The following is a 23475-nucleotide window of genomic DNA, read 5'->3' as shown; positions in this document are numbered from 1 at the left end:
ACTCGAGAGAACACAGTTCCATTGCTCCAAGGCACAATGCTGGGGGTCTTTATATTCCTTTAGCCAATGCTTAGCACTGGGTGCAGTGACTTTAGACTCGTGTGTGGCTGTTCCATGGAGATATGCTTTCCTGGGGAGATTATACAAGCTGTGTGTTTGCATTTGAATGTCTTTGTCAACAGTGGGTGCACTTTAAATTAGCACTATTTAGAAGAGGTGCCTGGATACTTTTGGACACGAGGTACCTATAACACACATATATGATCTTTCGACCTGACTTTGTATAAAAAAGCATACCTGTGTGTGTCTTGTGGCTGTGAGTCAGCTGATGTGCAACAGGAAAGAGCACACCAGAATACACACAGATCCACACTTGCTTTCCTTCACGCATACTGCAGTTGGTATGTGGCATAGCAGGAGGGTATCATGTGGTCACACTCCTTCTCTAAAACCTCTCTGAACCTGGCCTGGTCACCATTCACACATTTGTGCTGACAGCACGCTCACTCACACAAACACACACAGCAGTTCTCACTGACAAAAAGAACTAGTGCTGAAGTGTCATTGCATGTCAAAGATTCAGTGTTAAAAATGTCCAGGCCAGACATGTCAAATGGGGACCTTTACTGTCGTCTCATGCTCTGAATTCAATTTATGGAGGCCTTGCCGATTAGCTGCTGAGCTGAATCAGGTGTGTTTAATGAGGCAATGTGCTGAAGTCTGCAGTGTTTTGGCCTGTGAGGACTGGGGCCTGACATGCGTTTTAGGCCTTCAGGGAAAAAAATACATGTTTCTAATGTTTTATTTATTTTCACATAATAGATTTAACATGCTTTTTGCATTTAAGCTCAGCAAGTACTTTAATAACACTTTTGTTTAATTGCTATGCAAGGAAAATGTGTTAATGCAAGATTCAAATAAATCACATGGAATGTTTTGTACATGGTTCAGATGTGTAAGTTAATCCATAATGGCCAAAATAGGTTTCTGTTTTCTAAGCTTAGCACGAGCATAGTATTAGAGATCCCATAGGTGCTCTAGCAGAAACTAGCATTACTGCAGTGTAAAAGTCATGGTGGCCACTAAAATGATTCTGAGCAAGTTCTACTTTTTACTGTATACTAACTCCATAGCTTCCCCTTCATGGGATCATCTAACAAACCTCACTTTAGCCAATACAGTCATGGCCTATAAAATGATATTGGGGATTATGATGAAGATGCTAAACTGAAATGACTGGAAAAAAGAGTCTAGATCTTCACTGTTAATGCAAAGAATGACATGACAACAAGGATGCAAAGGCTATAAACTACAGAGGGGTTAGAGGCAAATATTTTCAGAAGACCCAAGATGAGGAAGCAACCAGACACTGAATAAGCAAAGCAAAAGAAAGTAAACAATAACAAAGGAAATTGAATTATTCGTCTTTGAGAGCAAAGTTCAGCTAAATCGTAAGGCAGTGGTGCTTATTTGTGGGAAGACAACATGACCAGCAGCTTACCACGGCTATAAGAACCTCAACATAACATAAATGTTTTGTACTGGTCTCCTAGAAACATGCAAACAAGCGAAGAACCTCTTAGGACCCTTTATTTTTAAATGTGTAGTGCCAACATGAATCACTGATCTAACACATTTGCACCAGAACTCCATAGGCAAACTGAAACAGCCACTTTTATGAATTCTGCTGTAGAAGGGAGAAAGCACTGACCCAAACCATGTGTCTCTCTCACATCGGCCCCAGAGCCCCACCAGCACTTAGGCGCCATGCACAGTGGCAGGCCCGAGCACATCTCCCCCTCGTGTCTCCGTCCACCTCCGTCAAAGCCCAGCGCCGAAGCTCCTGCTGGGAGCAGAAAGTTAGAGCTCGGCTCGGGTTACGGGCTGCAGCCATAGTGAGGAAGGCTGAACAGTGTCCCACCCCCTTAGCCCTCTAGACCTCCAGCCAAGCACTGCTTCAGGGCACAGACAAACCGGACCCAGCTGACCTCTGCCTGCAGGGGGTGGTGACGAGCATCTAGCACCATGGGTGCAGGAGATCAGACCCCACCACTGGAAGCTTGACCTCCCCCAAGGTTTTGTGGAGTCCTTATGTGTGCTGCTTTGGGTTTGTGGAATTTTACTGTAGAGCTAGAGCAGAAAATTTGGTATGGACAGAAAAAAGAAGTTAACTGAAATGTGATTTACCTTTTGCATACCACATCCCCAAAGCTGCAATATAAGGCTGATTATTTAGACAACTAATTCAGTAATCGGGGTCCAAACAATAACATTCAACATTCAATGTACATAAGTAAATAACAGCAAAATGCATAGTTTGTAATCTTTGCATAGCCATTAAAATGTCTTAATGTAGTGTTGTACTGTGTTTTTGTACTATTATGGTATTTGTATCTAGGCAAGACCAAGATCATCATCATCATCAAGCCAAAAATAAATAAATGGATATTAAGGTAAGGACATTAAAGTGACATTCCAGCCTAAAACTGGCATCATGTTCGCTTTGTGATTTCCTCGATCAGTATTCTTTCACTACAATATCCAGCATGCCTTCTGGAACCCCCTCCCTCAGCTTCCTATAAGTAACAAGCTACTGAAAAACAGACAAAACGATAACAAGAAATAAAAAATAAAATTCAAAAGCCTTCAAATATCTGCCCCAAAGCACTTGCAGGTTTTCAATTGTACCTCCCACCTTGACAATACATCAGAAGGGTTTTTGTAGTCTTTAAACTGGAAAATCTCACTCTAGTAACTACTGTGGCACAACTTTAGGAGGCGAGTAGGCAGGTTTATAACAGATGTAGCAACTATGTGTTTCATTGTGGCCGGAGTGTCCTTTTTAAATATTCAAAAGGAATCACAAACAAAAAATAAACTGTAGAGGTTTCAACAAAAAACAGTAATCAAGACTGCAGGGCACACATCCAAGACTGACTACCAGTTCTCCATGTAGTGTGAACATACACTGTATACCAGAGATGGGTTGGTGGTGAAAAAAAGGGTCTGTCCATTTTCGTTTGTATGTATTAACTTTAACGCACAACCTTCAAATCTGCCACCAAGAAGCTAGATGACTATTTCTAGAACACTAAAAAGGAAGACTCCTACTTTGAGTGTGGTCACTGGTACCAGGCAAACCATACTCAAATATGTCAAAAAACAAAAACATCCTACGAGGTATCTTAAGGTCATGGGTGGGGAGAGGCGTGTGCCGAGGGGGTGAGGTGGGGGGGGGCGTAACCTTAACATCTAAATCTTCCAAAAAAGATTTACTCTGCAACCATAACTCTCAGATTTGGGCAGCAGGAATTCTAGAATGCCATCGTTAATCATTCAGAGACTACAACAGATCTGATTTAGGCCACAAAGATAAGGGTGGCAATGAGATGAGGAGATTTATGCCCTTCCACCAGTTATCTCACAAAGTGATAGAGTATATTTCTCCCCCATATTGAGCCAAAATATTCTGTGGCCAAACATTTAGTACATCCCTAATAATTTGATGTCATTTGTATTTCACTGAAAAGAGCAGAGACATCATGCTTATTCTGAACTTTTGAATTTGAGCAGAAGCCTTCACCTTTTTGCCACGCGTTTATCGTTTCTTGACATAGAGTGGCTTAGGTGATATATCCATGCTTCGCCCACAAAGGTACCATTTCATTACAAATGTTCCGACGGTTCACAACCTTTATAGGGTTTGGTAAAAATCCCATTCAACCTAAAATAACCTATAAGTTTTAACCTATAAGTTATTTTAGAGTTTACATTGTTATATAACATTGAATTTTTGGTTTAAAATGCTACTCTACCAAGCTTGACCATGTTGCTGTAGCCAGAAGCAACATAGAATTTGCTACCATGCTAATATTAACTCTAACTTCTTAAAACTGTACCCATCTATCCTAACTGGGTGACCTTTTACACATATTTAAGATGAATTAGAATTTAATAATGCACTCTAAATTTCTGTATTATGACAAATACTGAATTGCAAGTTAGAGTTTCTCACTAGATTGAATGCGGTTTTTAACAGTGTTCTGAAAAGATTGTACAACCTTGCAACACTTGCTATATTTGTGGGCATTTAAACAATGTAATCATTCTTTTTAACAATTTTTGCTGTATATTAACTGTTTACTTGTTATAATTTGTAGCATGTCAGTGTACAAATCAGATTTGGGACAACTGACCTATCCATGCTCCACCAACAAATGCATTTTTTTGTAGCGCTTGTTGGGAGGAGGTTCGGTAAACACTGCAGATTGTTGGCAAAAATCCCTTCAACTTAATTAATTCAATTTAGAGTTGGATTGACTACATAACATTTTCTTAAATTTGCTCTCAAGAAAGGTTCTCAGAAAAAGTCTGTCAGAATGTTCTTAAACTACAGAATTGTTCACACCTCTGTGCTCTTCAGTGTGTCTAGATTCTGTTCTTACCCAAGAAAAAAAAATCCCAAATAAGAATGCTGCTGAATGTCAGAGCCTCCATGAAATCCAGGTTTTAAGAAGAAATTTCTTCTTAAGAATGGGTGTTGAATGAGGCCCATTGAGTTTTTGTTTTAGAATGCTATGCTATCAGTGTTAGTTCTACTCATTTGAATCTAGGCATGTTGGAAATGACAAAGAATTTGCTATTGTTTTCAATTCTTAATCAATTAAATTAAGCTTGACAGTGTTTTTGTAGCCAATCAAAACTAGGCAGATTGGAACCGCACAAAAATTTGCTATCATGCTACCACGCAACAAAAACATGATGACAAAAAAACTACACCCGAGTTATCCTAACAGTGATGCATACAAAATAGATATAATTTGTTTTTGAATAAATTTCCAAATTTGTCAAAATACAGAGCTATGCCTTCTCATTAGGTTACTGTAAAGCTTATCCAACCTAACAACAGTTGCTACAAAATGTTTGTGTGCAAAGCATTGATAGGTCAACTGGAATAATGAATGCTTATACATGTGAATTCATCACGAAAGCCAAAAATGTGAGAGTCTGAGCTGAGTATACATCCACATGCATGCCGGTTCTCGGACATGCCTGAAGGCCGTCTCCCTGCCACACATTCTAATGGCATACTCCCGCCTGTCAACGCCTTCAGCTCTGTAATCCAAACAGCGCTTACACACAAGCCAATCTCCACAACTCAGCATCCAACCACAACCCCCCTGCCTTTCCACTTCTGCCAAATCTTTTCCTTGACTCCTTTTTTGAAGCTGCTTGAGGGGTCAGGAGACTTGTGCACAAATCATCTTAAGCTAAGAGAGCATGGGGCATGAGGGAGAAGAAGGGAGGGCGAGGGCACGTGGGCCCGAGTGGCGGGAGGCAGTGAAACACAATCCAGGCAAAAAATATATATGTATATTCACTCAAGTTTGTTTTTTTAGCCAGTGAGAGAGCAACCGATGATCAGCTGCGGTACCCAAACAGAGGGGGTTGAAGGGTGCACTCATTGCTTGCTGGCACGCTGGGTCTTCACGTTTACTTAGCACTCTCTCTCCACCTCGAGGAGATGGGGTTGTGTTTAGAGTTCCCGACAGCCCGCTGAGCCCAGGAGCTGGGATTTACGCCCGGATGTGCAACACCCTCAATGTGCTGCTCTCCTTTGATAGGCAGACAGTGCACTATAGATCTTCAGCATGTTAATAAAAATGGAGTGCTTCATTTTAACAACTTGACACCCGTACTTGACTCCTTGATTGAGGGTTAGTTATGATCAGGCGAGACCATGAGCCAAAGAATGGTTACAAGGCTGGTTATTGTAAGGGGACAGCAGATGCATGGCTTAATTTAATATTTCTTGGTAAAATTATAGGGACTTTTTATTCTGCTTATGTTGTATTGTTGTATTCTGCTTATGAGTGCAATATCATGATTTCACATGGTATCAGGCCTATTCTTGTGATGTTTTTGAGCATCCATGTCATGGTATGGCATTGGAGAGTAAAAGTTACAAAAGCATTTTTAACCACTACTTGGTCTTTATTGATTCTACCTTTAGCTGCCTAATAATGCCCAGTCTGGGAGCAGTACAGTACCACCTTGGATGGTATGGGGGTTAAGTGCCTTGCCCAACAGCACAAGCTCATATACCCAGTCAATCATAGGATTTGAACCCAAAGCCTTCTGGTTTCTGCCTCAACTTTCCAACCACTAGTCCACTGGCACCACCCTAATAATTAGATATCATTGGCAACTTATAAGTGAAGAATTTTTTTAAACATGCAGATATATATTTTCAATCAATACACTTCTTGTGTTTTCAAGTAGAAGAGAAGATGTTTTATTGTGGTTTGAACCTGAAGAAATTCTTGTTATACATGATCTCTTGTGTTATTGAAAGAATAAGCCAGCCTTTACATTTTTTACCAGGTGTTTGTCATTCATTGACATTGAAACAAATGATCACAGTGTGCTTGCAAGGAGAAGCACCTTTATATTTCTAAGGAAGACATGGACCAAATTATAGCATGAAACTGATTCATTTTGGCCAATGTGAAAAAAATATTACCACGTTTGTTTCTTGCGTACATCGTACAGTGGTGATGCATAAGTCTCCAGAGTAAGTTTTGAAGTCAAGGAAAGCTCTCTTCTGATGATATATCCTGAAGATGGGAGGATCTCTTGAAACTACAATTGCTTTGGGCTTGATTTTTTAAAACAAAGGAAGAAGAAAACAGATAGCTAACATTACTTTTTGCAGAAATATAGCCGTTGTGCCTGCCTGCCAATCATCATCATCATCATCATTACAATGCTCAAATGACAAAAATGACTCATCGGATGAGGAGGACAACAAGCTACAAGCAAGCAAGTAAGCAAAGTTTACCTGGCTATCCAGATACATTACACTGGCTTTACTCTGATGGAAAAGTGCATAAAAACACGTCTCTGTTGTCTATTTTGTCCTGAATACGGATAGAATTGACACATAAGGTAAGAATCACAGTTAGCTTCGGTTATATTTGTTGGCATCTAGATCAGTTGCCAACAAACAGGATACTACAGGGATTCCTATTGCTTATATTACATATTTGCGAAATGCGCACTGGGTGAGATAACAGTGATAAACAAAAAGTAGTAAATTCTATCAAACCAGTCAGACTGAGAGATGGATAACATGACAAATAACACATTCAAATCTTGTTTTGGGCTGGAACACCTAATTAATAAATCACCTGAGACCAAGAAAGACCATTTTTTTTACAATGACAAGCACATCAGATGAAGCCATGACCTGAGCAAATGTGGTCTTGCTGTGTCTTTCACCACCTGTTAAAGCGATGCATAAACAAAATCAGAAATCGATTGATGCTTGTTAGCTACAAGGCTGAACTTGGATGAGGCGTTGAGAGAACTTAATAACCTTTAAGTCTTTGAAAGGTGGAAAAAAGAGGGAGAATGGGATGGGAGGGTGGTTAATGCTCTACAGACCACCTGCCATCTCCACATTAGTTCTGAGTGAGTGGAGGTCAATTTGGAAGAAGCTGGGCGATTGCTTCCATATCAGGATAATGAGATTGGTCTCAGCTCAACTGATCTATTGGCCCCTAACAGACTTCCAAAAACAATTGGACAAGTAAATAAAGCTCCCAGGGTGCTGGGACTGCCTGTTCTGTACCAGATTATCAACCAGAGTATGTGCACAGAAGGAATGCATTTAGGACACGTTCTGAGCAGAGAAAGAAGAAAAAATGGGTAATCAGTGAGTTCCTAAATGGCAGATGACCCACCAGTTGCATGAACAGTCCATATTTTCAACAGCATATCCAAAGTTGCTGTGTAGGCCATTCTTTTGAAAACTATGTTAATGAACACGTATCTAAACTGAGGGGTATGAAAGGTGTTAATCATGAGTATGAATATGCATTTTCAAGCTCCCGAAGACGGGAAAAGGATGATGTTCTAAGACTTTGTGGCTAGTGCTGAAAGTAAAAGAAAGAGAAATGGGCAACCAAAAGTAAACACGCAGCCAGCCAGCAGTTAACCACCAGCTTGGCAACTTCTTAAAGCAGCAAAGGCTGCAGAAGAGCTATGGACATATTTGGATGAAAAGACACTTGTAGGAATTCTGCCAAATCTATACTCTCGGCAAAAGTACAAAGGTAAAGGGGGGCAGTCTTTTAAGAACTGGGGATAGGGGGCCGGAGTGGGGGGTGTGTGTGTGTGTGTGTGTGTGTGGAGTGGGGGGGGGGGGGGGGGGGTTGGGTGAAGTGCATAATATCACCCTCACTCTGACTTGGCTGAGGAGCAGAATTTCAGGGGAGTGGACTTCTCTTTCATTCCAGATTGTTCTGTCGCCCCCTTTTCTCCACATTCTTGACACAAATAAGGGGATTAGGGGAGAGGGCTTCCGTTGAGAACAAAGCAGCGGGGGGGCTGTGTCACAGTCAGTGATAAAAGTGTGGGACTCAGTCAGCCGGCCGGTGCGGAAACATGGGGCTCGCACACCTAATCCCATTAGAAGATGAAGAGGGTACAGAGAAGTGAGGTTTTTGGGGATGTGGGGGGCATGTGGGGTTGAGAGGAGAAGTAGAAGTTTGATGTCCAAGGATTCCCCTACTCTCCCGCTCTCCCTCTGTTCAATCCATCCGTATGATTAGAGGTCGATTTGAAGGGCGATGCAACCCCATTTAAACAAAATCTTGTATCACTGCAAACCCCACTTTCTACTCCCATTGGGTGAACGTCTATTATTGGTACATCTAATATAAATCCATTAGTGGCTTTTAACACCACAATTTGACTTTAGTCTGATTTCCCTTCTCTAGCACATCATTGACACCTGGTAATTAACTAAAGAGTGCACTTAGTCACCAAATTGTGCAAGAATCTGGACCTCTGGGCCCGCACCCTTGGTGTAGTTGCAAAGGTCTTATGCTTTGTAGTATATAAACAAATTTGCTGTAACATGTAGTAACAGTGCACTTTTACAAAAAAAGTTGCTAAACTGGCACTGGGGTGGTACTTTCAAGGTCACGTCTACCTTTGTTTACAGAGTGTAATTGAGTCATTATTCATTGCTATTACAATTTTAAGCTGCACTCCAGCCTTTTTTTATTTTATTGTTGTTTTGAAACATTAGGTCATGAAAAGATACAAATATCTGTCTTTCCTCTGAGAGAAAAATGTTTGAGGACCTTAACACCAGGTCTAGGCAAATGTCGGCAGTTGCCCAGGGTCCCCATGAGCCAAGGTCACCATGAACATACAAATTAGATATACTGCATGTGCTGATGTTAAACGTCTTATTCTGAAATACACATTAAACTTAAAAATAGCTGTTATTTGTGATTGTAGCAATAATTTTCATTCATTTCAATGCAGCCTCAGTGCAGGTTATAGTTACAGTGGACTACAAAACAAGCAAAATGATCTGCCAATATAGTGAGATAATTTAACATAATAAAATGACAAGTAAAAAAGATCTATATTGAGATCTAATCAGTTACCTAATCTTATAATTTACTTACATCAATCTCAAAATGAGAAACATAGATGTATCGACTAGATTTAAAATGATTTCATTTGCCAAGATATAATTTTTTGTAGTTTTTTGTTGCGCCACACAGGAGCCTCAAAAACCAACTACTTGAAAACTGTGCATCTAGAGGACCCCCATTCATGTCTTTTGTCTAGGGCCCACTCTTTACTAAATCCACCCCTGCTTAAAACCACTGTTGTAGCTTTGAAGGTACATTTACATGTTTGTACCTCGATGAATGGAAAAAAATGCACCTGCACAGAACCTTTTTTTGCTGACAGTGTATGAGAAATATCGAAGTAAAAAAACGTATATTGCAGTTGATAATCAATTTTTCTAATTCAGCACCATCACCCCACCCCACCACTACCCCTCCACCCCTACCGCACACTGGCCAAAAATATCTATAACAATTCCACTGCTGCTTATGATGGCTTGTTGGACTACAGCTGAGCAACTACTGTACTCTGGATTTAAGATTTGAAATATTTTGCTAGTATTAATATTTAGTTGATTTTACAAAAGTCCTTTGCTTATCATTGACTATTATAAAAATCTACAAGGCCTGATGCTATTCTACATGGTTAAAAATGAAACTGACAAATACTGAAACTTTCTGTATTTAAACAAATGATTCAGTATAAAACTTTTCCGCTTGCCTGTACTATGCGTTCATTTCCTTCTCAACTATGAGCAAGGTATTCATTTTTACAGGAAATAGATGAGAGAAGATTAGACAAAAGGAAGTGCATAAGGAAGGTGAAAGTTGATGAAAAATATGTGGGGGAAAAAAAGAGTTTCCAAAACTGCCTCACAGTCAAACACTAAACTAAAAAAGCAACGTTTGAAAACCAAACATGTCGAAGTTGACCGACTATACCTGGGTTACGTGTAAAATTGTGTATGCTCGATTTTTTCACTGAACCACTCCTTTAAGACAAAGCCAGTGCTTGACCTGCAGGTGAGTTCTCGAGCTGCAGGGTGTGTCTGTGTCTTAGAAAGGCAAGGTCTTTTCTCCTCAAGGCGGTCTATTCGGCTGCACCCTCATCTCCACACAGCAGTAGAATGTGGGACTGGGGTGTGAGAGCAGGTCTCCAGGTACGCAGCACCTCAGCAGCAGCTCTTAGCAGGGAGGTGCCACCCTCTCCTCACACAGGGATGAGAGCAGAAGGGGGAGGTGCTGCTTGAACTGGCAGCCCACAAGGAGAAAGAGAAGTAGAGAAAGAGAGAGAGAGACCTGCACAACCATGTACAGCCTCACCTCTATGAACTTTTTTTATATATACACTGCAGCCTGTACACTTGTATGTTCTGTGGGGATGTTCTTTCAACTTTCTCTTTTGCAGAGATTGTTCTTTGAAAATGATTATTGAAAGGTTCTTGAGGTAACCAAATTTAGTTCTCCTGTGGCATCGCTCCATCACTGGCTGTTTACTGTTATAACTTCCAAAATTTGGAACTCGCTCCATGATCTCTCCAGTGTCTCTGATCTTTAAGGTCATAAATCACGGAGAAATAAAATAGTTGTTTTCACAATGTCACGAACACATTTAAAAATCCACCTAATCAGCCTACAGCAGTTTAGCCTGCCCACTCCCGCTGCTTCACAACAAGTTATGAGTGTTTCAGCTAAGACTGCTTGTTATGTGAGACTCAAGACATGACAGCCAATCAAAATACAGATCATTTACATACAGTAGCCTCAAAAGGCACATTGACAAAAACAGACGTTGTAATTCTCAGAGTAAAGAGATGTGGGAAAGTGAATTATGACTGTTTCTGTTGCATAAAAACACAAACTTTAGAATATAACACAAGACATATGTAGGATATGCACCCCGACATCTCAAAACGTACGCCTTCAGTGCCATCCTGGTCCATTCTGTGTCTGAACTCTTTGGTGATACTCTATGGGTCACTTTACTGGACTACATTTTTCTTTCGAAAAAGAATCTCTGTTCAGAACGTTGTAGTCCAGCACTAGGCTTAATCCCTATTTGCGTTTTGTGTTAAGTTTGTATACACCTAATTATAAAACATTTCTTCTGAAATCAAGGGAATTATAATAATCCTTTTGCAGCAGAAACATGCTCCACTCTTCCGGGTAGGGCTCATGCTAGATGTTGAAACTTTGCTTCAGGATTTGATGACCACTCCAGAGAACGCAGCTCCACTTCTCCACAGCACAAATCCTGGGGGGTTTATCCACCTCTAGCTGACCCATTCTTTTGGCAAAGCTTTTCTGTGGAGATTATATGAGCTGCATATATGCAGCAGAACATGTCGCAGTAATGAGTGCACCTTAAAGTAGCTGAATTGACTAATTAGAAGAGGTGTCTGCACAGTGTATGTCTGGTCTAGCATCTGCCCTTATTTAACTGTATGACTGTCTCTGTTGCTTTTCATTGTGTTTATGTTTGATTCAGTTTATGAACTTTATAAAGCCACAGTGAGTTTGAGAAAAACACTATATAATTATTTGGTAATCATTATTAGAGAGAGAGAGAGAGAGAGAGAGAGAGAGAGAGAGAGAGAGAGAAAGAAAGAGGGAGGGAGGAAGGTGAGCAGAACAAGAGAAGGGAAAAGTCTTGGTCAACAAGCACATCGCACTTCCTCTCCAGGGAGTCAAAAATGAAGGGAGACGAACAGTCTCACACACATGCCAAGCCCAAGTGAGAAACACACACTCGCTTCAGTGCTTCACTCCTCTCTATTCCAACCCTGAGTCCAGTGGTTAAGTCGTCTGGTGCAACAGACATTCTGGAATACAGTTCCACTGAATGCAGTAGGAATATGAGACCAGTAGCTAATGCTAGATGTTCACACAAAACTTTAATTAGCGTAACTTTTACGTGGAGGTTCTTAAAAACATTAAAAGGGTACTTTACTATGAAATGTCAATTAGAAAAGTGTTTCATTACAGAACTATCAATTGAAAGGTTCTTTAGGGAACCAAACATGTTTCTTCAAATTCATCACTCCATAGAACTGGAACATTGACAACTTAAAGGCCCAGGGCCCAGGCTTTAGGTTAAACATGGACATGTGAAGCTTTTAAAAGACATTCCATATAATATTTGAAGCTTGTAAGAGTCCATGTTGTGTTTTACTTTTTTACTGTTTAGTTAATCTGTTTTACTTTTAGTCTGTCTTTAAGTGCCTTAGCATAAAATACCATTTTTCATGCATAACAACTAACTGAAACCTGTTTAGACTGTGGCTCATATTCAGTCATTTACTTATTTAGCACTTTCAGAAGGCCTAGAGTTTTTTTTTCTCAAGCCAACTGGTCCCACCCATTGGACAATGAGAAAATGTGATAGGTAGATTCCACTGTCAGTTGATAATTATGTTATTAGTAAAGTTGAGTATTAGGCCTTCAGTTCAGCTCCTGAAGAACTAACCAAAGGGAGAGCTGTCAATTTTCTTTTGGGTGCTTCAAGCAATGAACCCCAACCATAAATTTACAATGAAATAAGAGTAATACTACAACATTTGCATACTTTAGAGGATTCTATTGACTAAAGATGAATGAAAAATGACAAGCCTGAATGTTCACACCATTGTGATTTTTTTTCCATGCCATGAAGAGAGTCAGAACAAGAAATTATGTCTTCATTTGAAGGGCATTATGTCTGTCTGCAGCAACCTGGTCTGACAACAATTCGACATACAGGCTTTTATGCTACGTTTTTGCCCTGCAGCTATTAAAACATGTTATAAGGACAATAAATACATTCTCCTGTACACCAAACAAGCTGTTTGTGCTTAAACACCACTAAGTATTTGGAGGTGTTAAGCACCTATGGTCTGATTTATTTGTTTAACAAGAAGTGATTCCAGAATCTCAGAGCTTATCAGAATCATATACTGCTGCAGCTTTTCCACCAAACGCCCACCTGGGGTGCTAATATTCACTACTAATAGGGAAGCGGTTTCTAGTCATTGAGAAATGAAAAAGCAACAAGAGCAACATTCGCTTCAAAAGCTGGACGCGTCTTTTTGAGAACTCTCAAAATCGGCTTCTACAAACGGGAAGAGCGGACGCACACAGTAAGTCTGATCTTATGCTCAGTGGCAAATCCAGTTGGAACTCTCTCTGGCAAAGCATCACACAGAGCAAGGCATTAAAAGTAGATGCCGAACTGTCCCATCATCCTGTCAGCAGTCTTTTAGGTCAGAAGCTGAAACATTTATTTTCATGAGAAATATAAGAAGCAAACAGCCATTTGCTTTAGATGGATGGTATATTCATCTATTAGTAAGGCTACAAATTCCAATGCAGTTTGATTTCATGCTTATGTACCTATTTTACTCTTTTGCTCTTCAAGTTAAATGTCACTAAATCATAAAAACAAAACACCAAAGTCTTTTCCTATTAAGTCATCACCAAATGCTTTCAGCACGTCAAACTTTGGATATCTTTACTCGCATGACTGAAGGATCTGCAGGGAACTCAGACAAGAAGACAATACACAGGTATGATAGGTGAGACAGCAGGGTAGAAAAAAACTTGCCTTGAAAAATCTGAAGGATAGTAAACACGAAAGCCAGTTCTAGAAATGAAAGTCAATACTTCCCAGTGGAGAATGCCAAGACGCCAGTGCTGGTGCATTGATCCACTCAGCCAGAGGCAAGGCAAGCCTGAGCAACATGAGCAACAGCAGCCAGTGAGCATGAGCTGGCCGACTGGCTTTAGGCGCATGTGTGCACAATCAGCACATAAACCTGCTTGTTTTGTTAGCAATTACTTAAAGGAACAGCTTTTAGCTACATTTGTTCCCAACACATTCAGTGTTCTATTTAGTGCTGTAGAATGCTGTGAAGCCTTTTTCGTAGCAGGTTTAACATGCAGGTGATCGATTTTATGTCCAAGACCTAAAAACTGATTGTCTCCAGCAATGCTATATTATATTACAGTCCAGCTATAAGTCTTAATTTGTCAAACCAGTCTGTTATAAACATGTCTACTCACATTATACAGTGCCAAAGTAGTCTCTAGAGCAACATTTTTGGCTTTAAAGATGACAAAATTCCCCTTCTGATGATGTATCTTGAAGGTGGCAGGAACTTTTGAAAAACTACAGCTGCTTTTTGGCATCAAAAATCTCAAATTATATTTTTTTCATTGCTAGCTGGCTAATGCAGAAGTACTAAGCAGGTAACATTACTGCTAAGCCTCTACATCTAAGGCAAGAGTTTTTTTATTGTGGTGGAGGTGATTCCCAATGTAAAAAGTATTGCATTTGTGTAAAGCATGTTGGGTATTGTAGTGAGAAAACAGCGATGGGTGATTAGGCAGAGGGATCCAATGCTATAATACAGAATATCATATTACAAGATAAAAAAAAACCACTGAATATATGTTTTGACCTAGTATACCCCTTTAAGTTGCCCATGTCCCTCTTTTCTTGTTGTTCGTTTTGTTCCCTTGGCTCCTCTTATAGCATTCGTGGTAAAACCCGACGTAATTCATTTATACACGATGAATCTGTGATTATTAAATATCCAATCCAGTTTTGCACTTCCAAAACTGATATATGTGAACGGTCTCTGTTCTGATGGTGTCTTGGCTACAACACTCCTTATAACATCAGTGTGAATGGGCGGGGCTAAACTGCTGCAGGCTCATTAATCGAATAAATGTAAATGTGTTGTTTTTTGTGAAATTGAGAAAACAATGAAATCAAAACTAGCTGCTCATACAGCGTAGTTTGCACATATGGATTAAGGAGTGAAGGATACAGTTTACGGTTTGAAGCTTAGTAACGTTTGCATAGTTCATCAAGCTCTTTTATTCAAATCCTATCTGAGTAGCATGGACAAGTTTGTTGGCACGCGTGCTGCTGGAATTTACTGACAGTATTGGCATGAAGAAACGGCACATCAAGACATCGTAGCACTGAGTGCTGTTTTGAATACTTTATGAATGTGTATAAAAATACAAGCGATAGATATTTTTTTAAGTCTTATTTATGGTAACAATGTTGCATTTAGAAAACTCACATGTACTCAAATCTGCTTTAGTTGATAGCACACATGAGGATACAAGAGTCACTAAAAGGAATACATCAGTATTCTATACAATTGTGGAGCCCCAATCATTGTAGAATGTCCACTCATGCAAAAGCACCCCCAACTGCCCACTAAACATCGAAAACTATATGACAACAAACAAGCTCTTAGAGAAGAACGCCGAGCACCTCACAGGACCTTGACACACTTTCCTCAAGGAACACAAACAACTGCCTCCTGCCAGTAAACCACCTATATGGGACTCTAGATTATAGGCCGTGCCTAGATACTACTATTCAGGAATTATTGGTCTGATGTAAAATGTATATCTGACCTATAAATGTCCATAATGCTTGAACATGAATGTAAAGAACCATTTAGTAGAAAGTACTAAATGTTCAAATGACTCCAGAATTCAGTGTATTAAAAGGGAACTCTACCGATTTTTCAAAATTTTGGCTTCATTTTGTAATCAAAGTGTTTCAGAGTGGTATGATATGAAATGCTCTGTTACAGAGAAACCTACCAAAACAGAATTGTTCACAGTGGTGGTGATAGGAACCAGATGTCTGCAGAGTTTAACGTCTCTTTAAGTTCCTTTAAACATGAAATGCATGAAATAGGTATGTTATTCCTGAGACATGACAGTTTGGAGAAGGCTTTGCCCAGAAACGCTTTTTTAAAGCTATTCTTGGCAGAGGGGTACATACAGGGTGTTAAACGGCAAAATAATCCCCAAACAAAACTCATTTTTTCAGATTTAACAATAATTTATCATCTTCACCATTACATATAAAAACTCAGAAGACATGCAAATGTTCACTGCTAGTTTTTATATAGTTAATAAAGTGGCCATATTTTTTTTTGTAGACAGCACAACACCTGGTTCCTGTCAGCACTGTAAAGAAATATGAGTCAGTAAGGTTCTCTACAATAAACCATGTCACATCATTTACACAACTGAATTACTGAATTTTTATATATATATACATATATATATATATAGAGAGAGAGAGAGCATATTAGTATTTATGTTATGGACATTTTGCCACTCAAAAGCTTACACACTCCCACGTACACAATGAATCAATGAATAATGAGGGTCAGAAGACAATAACCACCCTCCTGCATCATCTCATATCCCCTCACATTATCTAAAAGCATTTTAAGGTCACGCAAAATTCGTAGTCATGGTTATGGAAATTCTACTCTAAGATCAGGATAATCTGATACTCAAAACAGATAAATATTCACCTTGAAAATAATGCTTCAGTAAAACAAAGCTTTCATTGGTGGTCGAGGAAAAGCAGTTGCTTCTGTAAACAGAGTAGCAGAAACGACCGTTTTAAATTCCACGGAATTCCCGAAATTCCGTTTCTGAAACGTGAACATACAGAGCGGTTTAATGTGAAAGCGCTGAGTCTGATTATTTAACAGCTATGGTGGTAGAAACCAGAGGACACGACTACAATTATAGCCAAATATATCGCAAATACAGACATTTACTCGTCTGGGTATGCAATGTTAATACTGGTGTAACACTAGTAAAAGTCGTACATTTTCTTTGGGATTTTTTGCGTTGTAATATATTTTACACCTCTTTCGCATCAAACAACTCTGAATGACTGTATTCACATCTGAACGATTTAATTATACCGAAATTTTGAAATGTCGGTGGAATTCTCCTTTAAACGTCCTGGAATTTCGTCTCTGGGTGTCTTCATTTCACAGCATCCAGGCATTCTAGCACACAACAGCTCCTGGATCTAGTTTTATAATATCCTTATTTTACGGGCAGATATTTGAGACAGGAATATAAAGTGAGCAGAATTAGTCTTCAGAGACAGCCTGACGGGCAGGCCTGACAGTTAAAGCGCGTGAAGTGCAGGCTGAGGTGTATTCACGGAGATTTACGCGCGGATAATGAGAGCCTAGAGCTGGTCGGAGCTCGTGTCTGTTGGGGCAGATGTGCTAATCAGAGGGCAGTTATTCTCCCATCAGTGTAAACAAGCGCCGCTCCCACAAACCACAACCGCTCGGCGAGAGCCTGAGCGCGAAGTGCGGACACGCTTCACTGTCCGCTGAATTCTGCTGGGACTCTGAACCCTGAACAGCGCTAAACACACACACAGCCAGCCGGACACTGACCGCTCTCACACGCACACAGCGAGACCCTCAGCGCCGACAGCCTCCGCTACAGAGACACAGGGGACACAGCACTCAAAATCGCGGTGAGCGCTAATACCGCACTAAATAATAAATACATAAACAAATAAATAAATAAAGCCGCGTTAAAATCGCCGTATGTACTTTATTAAATTCCGCCAGATTCAAAACAGAAATGTAAAATTTCGCTTAAAGAGTGCAGCCCGCATATACTCTCTCTTTTCTTTCTTTCTTCCTTTCTTTATATATTCCTTTCTTTCTTTTGTCTTTTTTGTCTATCTATCTTATGTTCTTTCTTTTTTCTTTATATATATATATATATATATATATATATATATATATATATATATATATATATATATATATATATATATATATATTCCTTTCTTTTTTCTTTCTTTACGTATTTCTTCCTTTATTTATTGCATTTGCAATTAATGTCGACATATTTTCTCTGTAAGTCAAATGGCCCTTTCGGGTCTATTTTTTTCGGGTCTTCTTCTTTTCTTTTGTTCTTTTTGGGTGAACGCTGGAGATAGGACCACCGAAGGACCACCTAAGTCAAACAGCCAGAACCAAAAGCCTGTCAAAGCCTAAACGCAAATCGTCTAAAAGAACGCGAGGTCGAGCGTGAAAGTCAAAATAAAAATAAAACTGTAAATAATTCAGTAAACAGCGACAGTCTTAACGAACCGCTCAACGCCTAATAAACACCATTAAATCAATGATCTTCTGGAGGTGCAGCTCCAGTCTGAGGGCTGTGCTGGTGATTTGAGTGTGTTTCTCTCAAATGAAGCCTGTTGAACAGCCAACTCCACATCTGCCTGCACAGAGCTGCGCTGCGCTGCCGGCTCGCAGTGAAATGAGCTTCACAGCTTTAATGTTTACCGCTCAAACTTTTGAAGCTGAGTTTAGTATCGCTCAGAAAGGCAGCCGTGACCCGGACACACTGAAAACTGCCTGATGCTTGACCTTTACTGGCTGCTTGTGAATAAAAGTGTTCCAGTGAGGTGTCCAGCGCTCGGCGCGCGCGGTTTGGTCTTTTTTACACCGGGTCTCGTGCAGCCTCGGCCGCTCTGCACGCTCCAGACTCCAGAACAGAGCCTCTGTGAAAACGTCCAGTTGTTCGCCAAATTGCTGGCGAGCTCAGGAGAAAAGCGGACACGCGCAGCTGCGCGAGACCACGGATGTCGTTCATTGTCCGGCGGCGGGCCTCTACCAGCGCGCGCTCATGTTTAACCGTGTTTAAAGGCACGAGACAAAAGGCGTCTAAAAAGTTGGTGACAGGCGTGAAGAGCAGCCATGCAGCGCGAGACAGAACTGAGAGACACTTCGCCGGACACTGCAGCGGTCACCGCACTGAACTGAGCCACCAACACAGCTGAGATTTATACCTCATAACATTACAGCAGTGTTAAAACACACACACACACACACACACACACACACACACACACACACACACACACACACACACACACACAGTCCACAAAGCTATAAATACTTCATTATTAACTTTTTAAAAATAATTTTAAAATGGTCAAAAAAGATTATTTTCTTTCACATTTTTAATGCTGATATTATTTAGTGAAAGAAAAATCAATACATGTAAATAATATTTGTAATTAGGCTGCTAAGAATTGTTGAATGATTACTTATTATTAGAATGATTAAGCATATAAATAATTATATCTATAATTACACTACAATTACTCCGAACCTGATAATTAAACAATAATTATACAATAATATCTCTAAAAGTGTATATTATTATTATTATTATTATTATTATTATTATTATTATTATTATTATTATTAGTATTATTATGTTATTATTGTTGTTGTTAATGTTGCTGTTTGTAGACATTATTTCTATTCTACTCCTGCTGCTGCTAAAAATGTTAAAAATACTACAATAATAACAGAAATCTATTATTACAGCTGCCGTTGAAAGTAGACAGGAATGTGTTCACTGATGTTTAAACATAAAATATATTTGTACATTAAAATTCGTATTTATTCTACCGCTCCAGCTAAAGGTGCTGATAATAACAATACGATAACGACACAATACAGTACTACTGCTTCTACAAGCTTTATACATGATCATGATAGAGAATGCAGCGCTACATTATTATCATTATTATTATTATCATTATTATTATTGTTGTTGTTGTTGTTGTTGTTGTTGTTATTGTTCTTATTGATTGTAAGAGCAGTACAGTGAGCTGCAGGCTCGGCTGCAGTGCTGATGTACTGATGCAGTGAGTTCTGGTACAGACGCTGTACTGAAGGATATGTAAAGGGTCCTCTTACTGTTGGTAGTCCTGCTTGCAGTAAACTTTCCGGTCTCTGCAGTAGCAGCTCATGGTGAGCGGCTGTTGACACACGGCGCACTGCAAACACTCCTCGTGCCAGGAGGACTCGTTCACGCGCATGAGGAAGCGGTCAGAGATGGGTCTCTGACATCCTGCACACACATTCTGAGGATGGCATTCAGCGCCTGTTGGGTCACACACACACACACACACACACACACACACACACACACACACACACACACACACACACACACACACATTAAAACACATTAGACGCGCGAAAACAACCCAAACAGCGGAGAGACGTGAGCGATGTAACGAAGGGACGTGCACACTGATAAATTAAAGACGGTTCTTCATAGGTTCTTTAGTAAAAGGAGTTGTTCTACATAGAACCTTTTTGAAAACGGTCTATGTAGCACCAAAAATAGTTCTGCTATTGCTACGATGTCAAGTTTGTGACGATAGAAGAACCCGTTCTGGTGCCACATAGAACAATTTGTTTAAAATGTTCTGTATAGAGCAAATTCTCATCAATCTGAAGAACCTTTTCACCAAGCAAAGAACCTTTTAATCATGCACAGGATTCTTCGAGTGTTCGCGATTCAGTATTGTTTCTACTAAAGAACCCTTGAAGAACCACCTCATTAAAGAGTGTATATATAACTCATGGCTCTAAATAGAGCTTTTTCCTTCACTGAAAAACCCTTGAAGAACCTGTTTAAGTCTTTTTTAAAGAGTGTATACGGAACCACTACATGTTTAGTGAAATGGTTCTTCAGACGGATGGAGAATGTGCTGTATATAATTCTAGGTAGATCCTTTTCTATATAGCACCAAAGGGGATTCTTTCATTGTTACAAGTAATGAGATAAGAACCCTTTAATGCTTTTTTCAAAAAGGTTCTTTAAAGAAACAACAGGGTCTCCATCACTCTGAAGAGCCATTTAAAGCACGAAATGGATCCTATATAGAACAACCACTCCTTTTACTACAGAGCGTGCAGTCTGACCTCCTGTCATCTTCCTTTTCCCTTCATTACATCGGGAGGGACTTTTATTGATTACTGTTATAAGTAAGGCGAATAAAAACGAAGCGCTCTTAACGGGGGAGCGCGCGCGCGCTGAAGTAAACACAAGCTCACCGAGCATCACTCCTAAGGCGGCGGGTCCGGTTCTCAACTGCTCCTCGATTTTGATCCCGTCCAACATCTTGACACGAGACGACTGACCGTCCGCGTAAAAGCACTTCTGCACTGACCAGAGATCCGCCTCACTGCCCATAGACCAGCACCTGAGCTGAGCGGACTGAGAGCCGGAGCGCGGCGCTCTGAGCAGGACGGGCAGGAAAGTTGGCTTCTGCTCGGCGGGATGGAGAGCAGGGCAGCGCAGTGAAGACTCTTCAGGGGGTTGCTGAGCTTGTTTTGGAGCTTCATCGACGAGTTTCACGAGGACACTTCCATTCCGGCGCGAGCGCTTCTTCTGCACTGTCTCGAGCGGTCAGGCACGCGCAGGGAGGGCGACGGCGGAGCGTCCGCCGAGAAACGCAGCCGAACTGGCGACTGGTGTAAAATCCAGAGCTGAGCGCTGCTGTGACCGCCAGCGAGTGCGAGTGGAGCCTACCGAGCGCGAGGCTGAACTATCCGAGGAGCAGCATCCCTCCCCCCGCCCACTGCGTCACTTTCTACCCCCTATGCCACCGGCTTTATTTGTTTGTTTATTTATTTATTTATTTATTCATTTGCTTGTTTGTTTGCTTATCCACCGACCCACACAGCCAGCAGTGCTCCTCAAAGCCCCGCCTCCCTGCGCTGGGGTTGGCTTGTAGTTTCACTCGCTCTTTAATCCGAACTACTAACCAATCGTAGCGCGCAGGGGGCGGGGCCTGACGGAAAAACAGGTGGCGAGAAGATGAATGGTCATGAATGTTAATCACTGTGACTGAAAGGGAAGCTCCACCAGCTTTTAAAAATACTTTCTGGAGAATGAGCGGGTTTAGATGGAACCAGAGACGTTCCGAACGGTTTAAAATGGTTCATTCTAGAGAAACCTACTGAGTCAGAGTTGTGATGGGAACCAGGGCTCTGAAGAGTTTAACGCCTCTAAAAGCTCACAGAAAGTTCTGACGTGAAGTGGTGGAGAATACACTGCCTGGTGTCTGACATTGCTCTGTGTTTTGTGGTAGTAGTAAATAAAGGTTTGGTCTACGTCGTGTACACATTTGGAACTTACTCTGGTGGAGAGGAACACGCAGGACGATGCAAAGCAAAAGCAAAAGTGTTTTTTATCATTTCTATCATTATTTTTCCTCAGAAATATTACATATAATCACCCAGAAGGCTGTTGGTTTTGGATAGTAAATAAAATGGCTATATGTGTTGCAGACATGGCGCGTCCTGGTTCCTAAACCACCACCACTATAAAGAAATCTGAGTCTGTAAGTTTCTCTACATGACCAACTTCACATTAAACAACTCTGAATGACTGTTAACCGTTAAATTTATACAGAAATGTCGTCGGTGGAAGAAAGTCGGTGGAATTCCCCTGTAAGCATAACACAATTCAAATGTATGGAAATGAATGAATGCTTACTTTTTTGCTGATATTACTTTATAGAAGCCTTTCCTAGTTTATGTTTAGTCTCTCTCTCTCTCTCTCTCTCTCTCTCTCTCTCTCTCTCTCTCTCTCTCTCTCTCTCTCTCTCTCTCCTCTCCGTGAGGGTCGCGGGGGGTTTTATATATATATATATATATATATATATATGTGTGTGTGTGTGTGTGTGTGTGTGTGTGTGTGTGTGTGTGTGTGTATTATACTTATTATTATTCCCGTTCAATTAATCAGGTCTATGAATTCCAGAAAGCAGCGCTTACTCTGTAAGTGTTCTTTAACATATATATATATATAATGTTTTTAAATGTTTCAGCCATTAACAAACTCTGTACTCTGGGTCTTTGTTTAGGTTCATAAATAATCCTCTGCTCCTCTCGCGCACCTGCACGAGCTGCAGCTGAGGAGCGGCTGGTGGTGGGTGGTGCGGGGGGGGGCGTGAGTTGGGGGTCCGCTTTAGCTTTAGAAGCTGACATATCTACATGATTAATAAAGGCAGAGATAAAACGAGATATAAGAATGGGCTTCAAATGAAACGCCTAATCTGTCCGTCTCCTTTATCTCTCAGCATAATGTCTACTGTGCATGCAAAATTCATAAGGAGGCGTTTCTTTTATCCCCCAAATCTCTGCGAATTCATTTCGGCGATGTGTATCGGGGGCAATAACACCGCGAGTGTATATCTTTATTACTTTTCTCCTTAATATTCTCCTCGGTTTTAATTAAACAGACCGTATTAACCAGCCCCACCTCACCGTGCAGGAGAGAAAAACGCCTGGAAGGAGTGAAAAATATAAAATAGATACCCCAAAAATAACCTGAAACAAAAGAAAGAAAAACAGAGAGAAAAAACAAACAAACACTTCTG

At 40.5% G+C, this 23475-nt stretch overlaps 1 protein-coding gene across 1 annotated transcript in view; it reads right to left on the bottom strand.

The window, feature by feature from the left end:
• lmx1ba (LIM homeobox transcription factor 1, beta a) overlaps nucleotides 1-21609 on the bottom strand; it is a 59499-nt gene extending 37890 nt beyond the window's left edge. The window contains exons 1-2 of the mRNA XM_017697170.2: nucleotides 21143-21609; nucleotides 19994-20180 (exon numbers count right to left, since the gene is read on the bottom strand). Coding sequence (XP_017552659.1) covers nucleotides 19994-20180; nucleotides 21143-21281 — 326 coding nt within the window. The 5' untranslated portion in view covers nucleotides 21282-21609. The remainder of the gene's footprint in view (nucleotides 1-19993; nucleotides 20181-21142) is intronic.
• Between the last annotated feature and the right edge of the window lie 1866 nt (nucleotides 21610-23475).

This window comes from Pygocentrus nattereri, chromosome 23, assembly GCF_015220715.1.
Source record: "Pygocentrus nattereri isolate fPygNat1 chromosome 23, fPygNat1.pri, whole genome shotgun sequence".
Taxonomy (NCBI): domain Eukaryota; kingdom Metazoa; phylum Chordata; class Actinopteri; order Characiformes; family Serrasalmidae; genus Pygocentrus; species Pygocentrus nattereri.
The sequence above is the reverse complement of the archived record's forward strand: the minus strand, read 5'-3'. Positions and strand labels throughout refer to the sequence as shown.